The sequence below is a fragment of the Mesoplodon bidens genome (genome assembly GCF_964165515.1).
Source record: "Mesoplodon bidens genome assembly, chromosome: 11".
In the NCBI taxonomy this organism is placed as follows: Eukaryota; Metazoa; Chordata; class Mammalia; order Artiodactyla; family Ziphiidae; genus Mesoplodon; species Mesoplodon bidens.
In genome coordinates, this window is record NC_138167.1 from 19867355 (window position 1) to 19879859 (window position 12505).

General features: G+C 34.4%; 1 protein-coding gene across 3 annotated transcripts in view; it reads right to left on the reverse strand.

Moving 5' to 3' along the window:
* Positions 1-12505, reverse strand: part of KRAS (KRAS proto-oncogene, GTPase) — a 39791-nt gene that overhangs the window by 6115 nt on the left and 21171 nt on the right. For 2 of the 3 annotated variants that reach the window (XM_081248980.1, XM_081248981.1), the window contains exons 3-5: positions 12283-12461; positions 11155-11314; positions 3536-3659 (exon numbers count right to left, since the gene is read on the reverse strand). In XM_081248980.1, coding sequence (XP_081105106.1) covers positions 3540-3659; positions 11155-11314; positions 12283-12461 — 459 coding nt within the window. In that variant the 3' untranslated portion in view covers positions 3536-3539. The remainder of the gene's footprint in view (positions 1-3535; positions 3660-11154; positions 11315-12282; positions 12462-12505) is intronic. The other variant, XM_081248982.1, reaches the window with a different exon arrangement.

Below are 12505 nucleotides of genomic sequence, written 5' to 3' on the forward strand. Positions count from 1 at the left end.
ATTTTTAAAGAATTAAACACAGAGTGGGAATGAGAGGCTTGCCCACATTTAAACAACAGTAGTGGGATAAAAACCAGCATTATTGATTTGAATACTAGTGAATAAAAGTCCCCAGTAAAGCCCCCAAACTGCACTCACTGATGTTCCCCACTTTCTGATATCATTACTGATGTAACATACACTTCTGTTTCACCCAAAGGAGAGAGAAAAAGTGATGACAGTTTATCAGCAATACAATCAAGGCTTAATATATATAAGCCTTCATGCTAACCTTCTAAACACATAAAGAGCAAAAAACTTCCAATGATATAATAAAGAATAATTCTTTTATTATTATAAATAATACCAACCTTGACTAATTTCTAACCACAAACTCTTAGAATGGGATGGAATCTTAACGGAGGATCTACTGCAACTCCCCTACCCTTCACAAATTCCCTTTGATCACACATCCTTACGGAGTCTACTCCATTTCCACTGTATTTATAATGAAGAAAAACATCAATGATACAAAAATGCTGAAGCAGATAAAATGAAAAACCATGAGATGGATATAGAGAAGACACATCCTAAGGTGAAAACAATATATAAGTATCTAGGAGACAATGAAGGCAGAATTTGATAACATTACCTTCTTCTGAGATTCTGACAAATACTTTTAGTTCATACTGCACTGAACTCTCCTTTCTATATAGTCTTATTAATAATTTCAATGATTAGTAAAATGTTAAAACTGATCAAAACGGCAGTGAATACCCCTTTTACATTCTTATATACACATTTAAAAGACAAAATAGGGTACCAGTAATTATTTTGTTTAAACCCATCATTTTAGGACTAAGAAAAACTAATTTACATATATTTATCATTGTCAAATTAATTTTGTAAAAATATTTAAAATTTTAAATATTACCAAGTACACTTTTTTCTTATATAAATGCTATTCATGATCACTGAAAAAATAAGGATTTAATTCATCATGCCCAACAGTTTCACATTCAGACTACACAGCCACTGAAATATAGTTTGCACTATATGAAATTTAAAAAAGTATATGCTTTCATGTTTGTTTTAAATAAAAAAAGCATAAAACTTATTTTATTCTAAATAATTATACTGTAAAAATCATCTGATAGTAAGACAATGGGAGAAAAGAAAAGAAAACTATCACTTAACTCTGGTCATGGCTACCGTTATTTTAGAAGTTTTACTTTTTTTTTTTTTTTTTTTTGTGGTACGCGGGCCTCTCACTGTTGTGGCTTCTCCCGTTGCGGAGCACAGGCTCCGGACGCGCAGGCTCAGCGGCCACGGCTCACGGGCCAGCCGCTCCGCGGCATGTGGGATCTTCTCGGACCGGGGCACGAACCCGCGTCCCCTGCATCGGCAGGCGGACTCTCAACCACTGCGCCACCAGGGAAGCCCTAGAAGTTTTACTTTTCAAATTGCATTGCAATGTTAAGTTTTATCAGAACTTCTAAATTAAATACTGCTTTATACGATGATACTCAAAAAATATTAAGAGTTTATAAATCTCGGGCTTCCCTGGTGGCGCAGTGGTTGAGAGTCCGCCTGCCGATGCAGGGGACGCGGGTTCGTGCCCCGGTCCGGGAAGATCCCACATGCCGCGGAGCGGCTGGCCCGTGAGCCATGGCCGCTGAGGCTGCGCGTCCGGAGCCTGTGCTCCGTAACGGGAGAGGCCACAATAGTGAGAGGCCCACGTATCGCAAAAACAACACAAAACAAAAAAAAGAGTTTATAAATCTCAATAAAAATTAATGCCAATCATTAATTTTGCTTTGTTTCTTCTTCTGAGTTTAGTTCATTAGTATACCACATAATATCTTTTGGAACTTAGTCTACCATTCAGAAGTATATTTTATATTTTGGGGAGATACATTATTTCATACCTTCAACTCATATAGTAAAGAATACCAACCCTTTAGTTTAATCAGCACAAAAAATGATATCCTACAATTTTATTTCATGTTCTCACAGAACATTATATGTAACAAATAATATGCATCAAAATCTTAAGCTCTGGCATGAACTTTCTGGCACCTATTGAGTGAAATATTTTCTAAACAAAACCAAATTTAATATTGGTTGGTTTAGAAAGGAAGCTGAGAAATTCCACTCAGTAAATCCAACTGGGCAGCTGCTGTGTGCCAGGAACCTCGTTAGGTCATGGACATGCAAAGATTAAAAATATGTGATTCTGGGGGCTTCCCTGGTGGCACAGTGGTTGAGAGTCCGCCTGCCGATGCAGGGGACACGGGTTCGTGCCCCAGTCCGGGAAGATCCCACATGCCGCGGAGCAGCTGGGCCCGTGGGTCATGGCCACTGGGCCTCCGTGTCCGGAGCCTGTGCTCCGCAACGGGAGAGGCCACAACAGTGAGAGGCCCGCATACCGCAAAAAACAAAACAAAACAAAAATATATGATTCTGGCTCTCTTAAGATTCTCACAATACAGGACAAACACAGAAGCGGTTATTTCAATTTAACATGGTTAAGTGTGTAACAGTTAAGAGCAGTAAACTGGGAATACACAAGAAGTGCATTATGCCCAGTCTAATGGTTTTTAAAGAAAGATTCTTAGAGAACAAGAGATGAGACAGTCATGAAAGTGTGTTAACTAGTAAGACTAGGGGATAAGAACACTGGCATTCCAAACAAGAGCAACAGCCAAGACACAAGGGAAGGTAAGAAATAACATGGTGTTGATTTACATACGGACAAAAAAATTTCAGACAAGGAGTGTTTAAGAGATAAAGCCAAAGGCTAGAGGGGAAGGAAGGTGTTAAGAGCCATATATATGCTACGAAACTTGAGATTTTATTCTGTAGGTAACAGGAAATCAGTAACTAGATTTAAAGATAAGAAAATGACATTTCTTTTAAATCTCTCTCTCTTTGCGCTGTGAATGAAGGCAGCAACAGGTAAACCTAGTAAGGGGTTTACAATAATCTCAGCAAGAAATGATAGGGGCCTGAACTAATGGTGTGATAAAAGTTAGAATGTACCATAATAGGAATCTGTGGTTGCCTCCAAATGGGTGTGAAAAAGAGGGATTTAGGAGTCACCCCAACACTCTAGGTTTCTCATCTGGGTAAAAAAGTGATGTTGATGCCACTAAGTTAAGAGAGCACAGACAGAACAAGTATTTGCTCGTGGAATGTCCAAGAGAAGACACGCACTGTAAGAGTGACCCTTTCCCACCTTCTGGGCCATTCGACTTACTCCTTTATATAGTTCCTCGTATTTTTTCTCTCTAGACTCTATGACAAATGCAGAGTAGTCTATAGGCATCAAAACCATCTCAATTATAAGACCCATTAGATGAAAAATAAATGTAATTAAAAAATAAAATGAGAAATATAAATAAATAAATGTATTAACTGTGGAAACAAACTACAAGTTTTTTATTTTTTAGTACTTCAAATTAGAATCCCACACCTAGGTAGTTCTAAAGCGGTTGCTACTTTGTTACCTGTGAAAGACATCTGCTTTCTGCCGAAATTAATATGCTGAACTTACCAGATTACATTACAATGCATTTTTTAATTTTCACACAGCCAGGAGTCTTTTCTTCTTTGCTGATTTTTTTCAATCTGTATTGTCGGATCTCTCTCACCAATGTATAAAAAGCATCCTCCACTCTCTGCATTGTAAAACACAACTTCTTTAAAGTCTGTTTCATTGGTAATAGTAATTTATTGGGACAGCCATGTGCAAGAAATTTGGAATTATGAGCTTTACTTGAGAATGTTTTTTTTAAACAGACATCAGATTGTTTGAATAAAATGGGGGATTCAATTTTAAAATATGGGCTTAAATCCTGGTTTGTTCTTTGAAGTCAGTTTTGTTTTGTAATGGGATTAGAATTTTTTTTAATTTAAATTAGGAGTTAGGAGAGATTATGAAAAACCTAAGTACATGTATTATTAATACCTGTGTATTAATAATGCAGTCATTTTAGTTTGCTAGTCATGGAATTAATCAAAGCCTAAACTGAAGTTAGATTTAAATTATTTCTTTGACTTAGGGAAAACAAGTGATTTCTGTACCCCAGCTCTGAGTGGAGAGTGAGGAGAAAAATGGTACAAAAGGGACATTTAAACTTTGTTTAAACACACACAAAAAACACCTCAAAATATAGTTGCATCAAGTGACCGGAATCTTGGGTTCTATCTTCAATTACAACTGTCCAGTCAATTTCTAGGACCCAAACTGGAACTGAGACTGGGACTTTTGTGAATGGAGAACTATACTATTTAAATAAAAATGCTAAATGAGGGCTGTTTACCATAAAATGAAAATATTTTTTATTGTTTAAAAAACACAAAATAGTAGCAATGCATTTTGTATCCTTATTACACGTCTTAAAAATAATTTTTAGAACAATATCCAACTATACTGGCTTCATATCTTCTACTCTAGTTTACATACTCTAAAGGGGCAAAGGGGGCTTATCCTGCTTAAGGCTATGGTAAGAAAGCTGTGACAACAAACACAATCATATGGCCATATAGAGATCAATGAATTTTTTTTTTTTTTTTTTTGCAGTATGCGGGCCTCTCCCGTCGCGGAGCACAAGCTCCGGACACGCAGGCCCAGCGGCCACGGCCCACGGGCCCAGCCGCTCCGCGGCATGTGGGATCCTCCCAAACTGGGGCACGAACCCATGTCCCCTGCATCGGCAGGTGGACTCTCAACCACTGCGCCACCAGGGAAGCCCCAATGAAGTTTTTAATGTCTTTTCCAGTCTAGGAAATTAGGCAGTAGCCAAGAGGACAAAAAAAGTTTAGATAACCGTACTGTTAGTTTGTCCAGAAGAACATAACCATCAAAGTAGGAACTTACATCTAAAAGAGAAATCACATAAACATTAATCTGTATGTGGTACAAATTAACTTAAAAGATATGGTATGTGTGTTCCATTCTTCTAAAAGGAAGATGTGCTTAAAAAATATGTTAATAGTGTATTTTACCGCACCTTTAATTTTAAGCTTATTCTGTTCTTTCAATCTTAAGAATGAATTAGTCACTATGGGAATTGGCTTATTTTAACTCTCGGAGATTGTTAACATCAGTCTTTCTACGAACGAAATGTGACAAAATGGACTCAGTTCCTACAAAGTTAATAGGTATCAAAAGTATGATACGTAGTTTTAAATTCAATCAGGCACAGAGAATCAGCCATTTAAGTATTAAGTAAACCAACAGCTAAGGCTTAATTTTAGCATGTACACATCCACTGCTTATAATAGTTACGAAAAAAAAAGGGCACGTCAATTCTTGAGGGTATATTAATTTTTATAAATCTCAAGAATATGTTAAGAACTGCTTCAGTCGAACTCAGTAACTTACCTTTAAAGTAAAACTTTAAAATTCATAAAAAATTAGGTTTCAGTTAAGCAGTAGGGATTTAAATATGTTGATTATATATTAAAATGTACATCTCAAGTTACTTATACCAACTTGTGATGTATTTCTACTCAACTAATACAAAAGTCATTATAGCCCAAGAAAATCTGAATATCTTATATATTTTTTGTTTTGTTTTGTTTTTGCGGTACGCGGGCCTCTCACTGTTGTGGCCTCTCCCATTGTGGAGCCCAGGCTCCGGACGCGCAGGCTCAGCGGCCATGGCTCACGGGCCTAGCCACTCCAAGGCATGTGGGATCTTCCTGGATCGGGGCATGAACCCGTGTCCCCTGCATCGGCAGGCGGACTCTCAACCACTGCACCACCAGGGAAGCCCTGAATATCTTATATTTTTAATGAAATCAATTTAATCGACTAGCTAGCTAAACCAACTACAAAATAAAAATTCCAACTATTTTTAAAAATCATTAAATATGTTGGTACTTTAAATGAGATAGCCACTTTGTACCCATATATAACATTTTTAATATTTTATATTTATCAGTAATTCTTAAGAGGAGATGGTTTGTTTTTACTCATAAGTCCTTAAAAATTACAGATTAGAAATTCTCATTATTAAATTAGAGAAATAATTTAAGGCACTAAAATAACTCTAGTAAAGCATGTAAAATATAAAGCATGAGCTGGCATTTCAGATATTTTCACAAATGATTCTCTTTCAATTTGAAAATCAATGCAAGAAATTTAAAACATGTATATATAAATAAAACAAACCAGGTAAAGCTCATATTTTTTAAGAATAAAAACTTTTATTCCTGTTTAAAAAAAAGTTATAAGGTCGATGTAGAAGTACTGAAATCTACTATGATGGAGGAAGAAACAGGGTTTGTCCTCTACTAATTTAGCAGAAGCAAATTTTGATTGTAACTTATTTCTAAAATTAGTTTGAACGTGTCTACTTTTTAAGCGTGCTCATCCCCATCACCAATATCAGAATATATGATTTTTGTTTCCAGCAATGCAGAGAGAGAATTGGAAGCCAGTTATTAAAAAGAAGAGATTACTACCCACCACCAAGAATTCAGTATCAGGACCTCGGAGGCTAAGATAATTAACAACACTGAAAGACAGTTATTCCAGAGTGACTTTTTTCATTTCTCATTTTTACTAATAGGAAATTTAAATTAGATTTTAAAGAATCAGTTATTTACCATATTTTCTCAGACTTAATTACTTATTTCTTGATAATATGCTTTAAAGTCATACGGACATGAACAGAACATTATTGATCCTTGTATATACCTTAAACCACTGGCACAGAACACTGGCTTCATATTCCGAAATTTGTAGGTAATTTGAAAAGATTAAGTACAGCCGAAACAGATGTTTATTATCTATTGTGGCTAGCTGCTAAGGTCTTAACTGGCACGCAATGATTTATTCTTGGGCATACAGCTTGTTGCCACATATACTAATTTTCAGATGTCACTTATTAAACTTTAAGAACAACTGAAACAAGAGTGCATGTAAGAACAACAGTGCATGTGTTTATATATGTAAAATTTAAAGTAAGTTTTTAAAGATACATTTGTAAATTTTTTTAAATCAGGAGCTCAGCCATTATCTGAAAATGTACTGTGAGACCATGGAAATAGAGCACCTCAATACAGGAGAAAGAACTGTTAACAGCATCATTCTGTATCCCGGTGCCTATAATGCTTTCACTAAGTGAGTTAATTTTAAACAAGCACTTGTTCTAGTTGAATAGTTTATTATGTGCAAAAGCCCTTTCAAGGAAATAAATAACACCTCAAATACCCTAACTATAGGCAGATGCAAGAATATTAAATACTAGCCCTTCTTGGGGGAGAGGAATGGGAGGAACAAGATGTATTCTAAAAAGCAACTTTGCATCACTGAATTGGAAAGAAACCTTGCCAAACAACAGCCCACCTCAGGAACTACTGAAATGCAGCAATACTACTACTTGGGAGGCTATACTATGCACTGGTGCACAGCAGGTGTCTAGCTTTAACTCATAAACAGCAAAGTTCAAATTATTGATCTTATGTACAGAAACCCAACTATTATTAAACAGAGAACTATGGCACAAAGTTTTTTTGTTTGGTTTGCTTTGTTAAAATAATTCGATGATAAGCTTTCTTTAATGGAGGTCTTCTAACAACTAAATTTAAGCATCTAGAAATTAACAACAAAACCCGGAAAATTAATTACTCAACATTTTTAAGTTCGTAAAACAAATTTTCACATAATGCTCAAATTGAGACCTCCAGAAAGCAAAAAAGCTGAACCAGGAGTAGCAGATACTCAGAGAATTCTGCTTTTGTCATCTGCTTTACTGAATGATCCCCACTTTTGATTTTAGCAGACTGGAAAACACACAGCTGATTACCACGGTGTCAACGTTTTGGTTTCAACAGCCTTTGCAAACACTGCCATACACTGCCCAAAGAGGCCAGAAAAATATGTCAATTACTAACTGCCCAGATAGATGTGACCTAGGTAGCAGCCTTTATACACTAGGAACACAGGGACCACATACAGCATACTTGCAGAAAATAAAAACTACTTTGACCTTTCAGATGTGGACTAAAATGATAGTTAAAAATATAATTCACTGTATTCTAGCCATAAAATGGGCTTTTTAAAATAAGAAAGTAATTAAGTTGGTAAAATATATAGTCTACAACCCTTACCTGTAAAAAGACTAGAGTAAAACTCCTCTTTCTCTTTCACAGAATACATAAATTGTAAAATTCCTAATGTGAGCTTGTAAAATTTAAGTTGAAAGTCTGACCTAACTTCTTATGTCTAGCCAAAGAATACAGTTCCCCAGAGAATCAACGGTCAGCACACTACAACTTGGTCAGCACACTACAACCCACAAACCCAATGCAGCCACAGCCTATATTTTTGTACTGCCCACAAGCTGAGTGATTTTTGCATTTTTAAAGGGTTGTAAGAAAAAAAAATGCAACTGATACCACCTGTGGCCCACAAAGCCTAAAATATTTATCATCTGGCCCTTTGCAGAAAAAGTTTGCCAGCCCCTGACTTATATCTATGAAAGTTCTAAATGAATGTCCTGTTCCTGCTAACTTGAAAATAATTTTTGTTGTGTTTTAGGTTCGTGCTCAAGACCAAAGCTTAGGGCATGAAGCGAGTAGCTGCTGATAAAATACAACAAGGATATGCATATTCATTTTGTTCAAATAATAAATAAGTAATAGCAGATGAGTAACAAAACACTCCGCAGAAAATAGGGCTTCAAATTTTCACAAAAACTGGAGGTAAATTAAAATTTATGAAAATTTACATATTTCATTTTCTCAGTTACTTGGAATAATTCTTTAAAGTCTTCTAAAAGCATGCAAATATCAAATTAATTTCAACAGAGAAAGATGAATAAACTTTTGAAAGGCAAATCAACAAGTCCATGTAATAAAGAGAAATCAAGTATTTAGGAAACTAAATATCTAAGTTATAGTTTAGCAACATAAATTACATAACGATATCAATAAAACAGGACATAAATATAAGAAAAGCTGAGTGCTAGAAGGTTAAGAAATAAAGTACACGTATTCCTTTGTATTATATCACTGTATATTTTTTCTGGATGATCCATAAAAATGTCTACAAAGCAAATTTAGGTTAATCCACTTGGTATCACACACACTACATCCCCTTCCCTACCCCAAACCCCCCAACCACCCCCCCCCAAAACCAGTATAAAACCTAAAAATCTATTTTAAAAGGAAACTAGGTAGTTTTCTAGATTAGTTATGAATGCTGTGGTATATTAAAGCATTAATGTCAAACACTTAAGAATCAACAGTACTTCTGAGATAGTAACCATACAACAAGGAAAGAAGACAGAGCTATTATTTTAGGCTCTTATCAAATGAGAGTGGAGGGCAACACTGCAGGAATAACAAGACTTCCTCTTACTGTCCTTTATTACCTTTCTACTCCAAATGTGGTCCATGTACCAAAGTCAGCACCACCCGAGAGCTTCCTAAAAATGCAGAATCACAGGTTCCAACCTAGACCCTAATTCTAATTCAGAATTAGAATCTGGATTTGAGTAAGAAGCCCAGTTGATTCTTGTGCATATTAAAGTATGAGAAGCACTGCTTTATTTGCAACCCTTTACAACATCAGGCAAAGTCTTAGAGTTTTTCTTTTCTTTGTACAGTGTAAACTAATGTGTCCACTAGTCTAAAATGTATACTTTAAAAGTTACAACTAATACCAGTTAATAAACCGTTAATAGTATAATCTAGGTAGTAGGTTTGCAAAGTTTTCAATAAAATTCCTTCAATTTTATATCTGAAAATGTTTCATACAAAAATGGGAAAAAAAGTTATAATATTATAATCATGTTTTCTGAGTACCTCCCAAGGGAAATCACGGAGTACGGTCAGAGAAGACCAACACAAAGAAGACAAAACCCAAACCTCTTCCCAGTCTTTGGGACCTGGGAATGATATGAATGAAATCTTAATTCCTCCAAAGTAAAGTGAAGGAATGTATACACCAAGTATTTCTCTAACTTATAAATCAGGTTTTAGAAGGAGATAATCTGTATTATGGTCAAAAACCATTCTAATTCAGCTTTTAATCCCAAAATGAAGACTTAAAACAGAATTCATTGTTTTTTTTCACTGTGTACCAAATTTGTACAACTAGAAAGTGGTATGTATGATCTTCCACTAGGGAAACAGACATATATACTAGCTGAATGATGGTTTACTTTAAAATTTTTACCCCTTTACAAAATTCAGTGAAAGGTTTTATAAGGTGTTTTTATAAGTTTAACCATGTAATAAGTTGTTCATCACTCTTCTTAACTTCTAGCATTATAAAGTTAAATTCCATGAAATTGGTTTTCTGGGCTCACAGGTTCAAATAACCAGACAAGGCCCCAAACAAATGTTCATCTTGTATGGAACATATTAATATTCCATCATAACCTTATATTTTCCTTTCCAGGAATTCATTTTTTCTGTATGTTAAACTCTTATTTCATACAAATAAGGCTAAATAATATCAATTATTTTATTTTACCTAGAGAAAAAGTTACTTTTAAAATAAAGATAGTTTCTGAAACAAGATTCAGGATCAATCTGCTGTTATTTCTTTCTCAGAACACAGTAGATGAGTAACTGAGAATTTCTATTTACTTTCTAAATATTCTCTTGCATTAATAAAAGCTTTCCTGAAAAATATATCCTTTAAAAAAAAATTCTACCTAAGTAAAATTCTTCAAATACAACAAAATTTAATCTAGAAACATATGACATAATACTCTTAAAAGCACTTTGAAAATAGGAAACTCAAAATTTGTTTCCCTGTTCTTTGACTTTATAAATAAAACGGTAAAAAAAAAAAATTCCCACGTTTCTCGAATCCTGACTATAACATGTGCTGAACTGTTCAACGTAGAAAAAAGCCAAAGATAATACCATGGACACTGGAATAAGAAGTGCTGCCCTCTCATATCCTTAAGAGAACATTTACCAAGTAAATATTGTTATATTTCCTATTTTACTATAATGGAAGAAAATTGATAAATTACATCAACTCATATAAAAGTTATGCTATCAGTATGTACATTTATTAATATTCATGCCCCCTGCTCCCAAAATGACATTATTAGAATATATATTAGTAAATAGTGATTAATGATTAAAATCACTTGATATAGTTTGAGAGAACAGATTTGTATTTATTACAAATTTACTTACCTGTCTTGTCTTTGCAGATGTTTCAATAAAAGGAATTCCATAACTTCTTGCTAAGTCCTGAGCCTGTTTTGTGTCTACTGTTCTAGAAGGCAAATCACATTTATTTCCTACTAGAACCATAGGTACATCTTCAGAGTCTTTAACTCTTTTTATTTGTTCTCTGGGGAGGAAAAAAAAAAGTTACATCAGAGGAATTAGTAACAAAAATCTTTCAAAAACTATTCATAACTTTGTCTCATAAAATGTGGTTAAAAGACTTTTAATGTAATTCCTAGTTCCCATCACACCAGATTTTCCTTTCTCCTCCTTCTAGTTATTTTTCTCTATCCTAAACAGAGAACTTCTATGTCTCTTAAAAGATCAAATACCTAGAAATATAGTAAAACTACAATCTAGTAGGTTCATATGCAGGTAGGTTACAATAAAACAGAAATATTGGAAAATTCTAGGCCAAAAAAGTGCTATGCCTAATTTTTAAAATTATAATCTTAGAAACATATACTATATGTGTTGTTAAATGTACACATATAGAATGTTTTTATAAAAATATGAATTACAACATTAACATAATGCTTTACCTTCATTCTTAAAAAAGAGAGCACCAAGTGGAAAGATTTTGATTTCTATATGAACATTTTAATAAAAGTAGTCGCTTTTATGCAAATTTGTTGAGATTCTTTAAAAACTGTATTGCTCTAATACTTCAATCTTATAACTTCAGAGTTGTATTTTTTCCTTAATTATCTAAGGCCAACATTTATCTGATTCCAAGAAATTCTACACTATACAGATTTTTAAGGCTATTTGAGTGGTGCCATCTCAATTATCTTTTCACATTTTTGTTCATGGTTTTCATTTTTATGATGGATCTAGCTTAAAGCCTTATTTCTCAAACAGGCCTACCTTTCAATTCTAGCACTACTACTAGGTGATCTGGAACAAGTTGTTCAACTGCTCTAATCCTTAAGAATTTCACTTGTAAATCAGGGATATTACCTATCTAACAAAAATTATTTTAAAATTTAAATTAATTTGTGCAAATTTGTGCATGGCAGTTAGCAAAGACTCAATAAATGGAAGATACAATTACTCCTCAATGTCAACTTATTTTATTCAACTTAAACCCACCTATAATGGTGAATATCTTCAAATGATTTAGTATTATTTATGGCAAATACACAAAGAAAGCCCTCCCCAGTCCTCATGTACTGGTCCCTCATTGCACTGTACTCCTCTTGACCTGCTGTGTCGAGAATATCCAAGAGACAGGTTTCTCCATCAATTACTACTTGTTTTCTGTAGGAATCCTGAGAAGGGAGAAACACAGTCTGGGTTATTATGGTGCACCTTT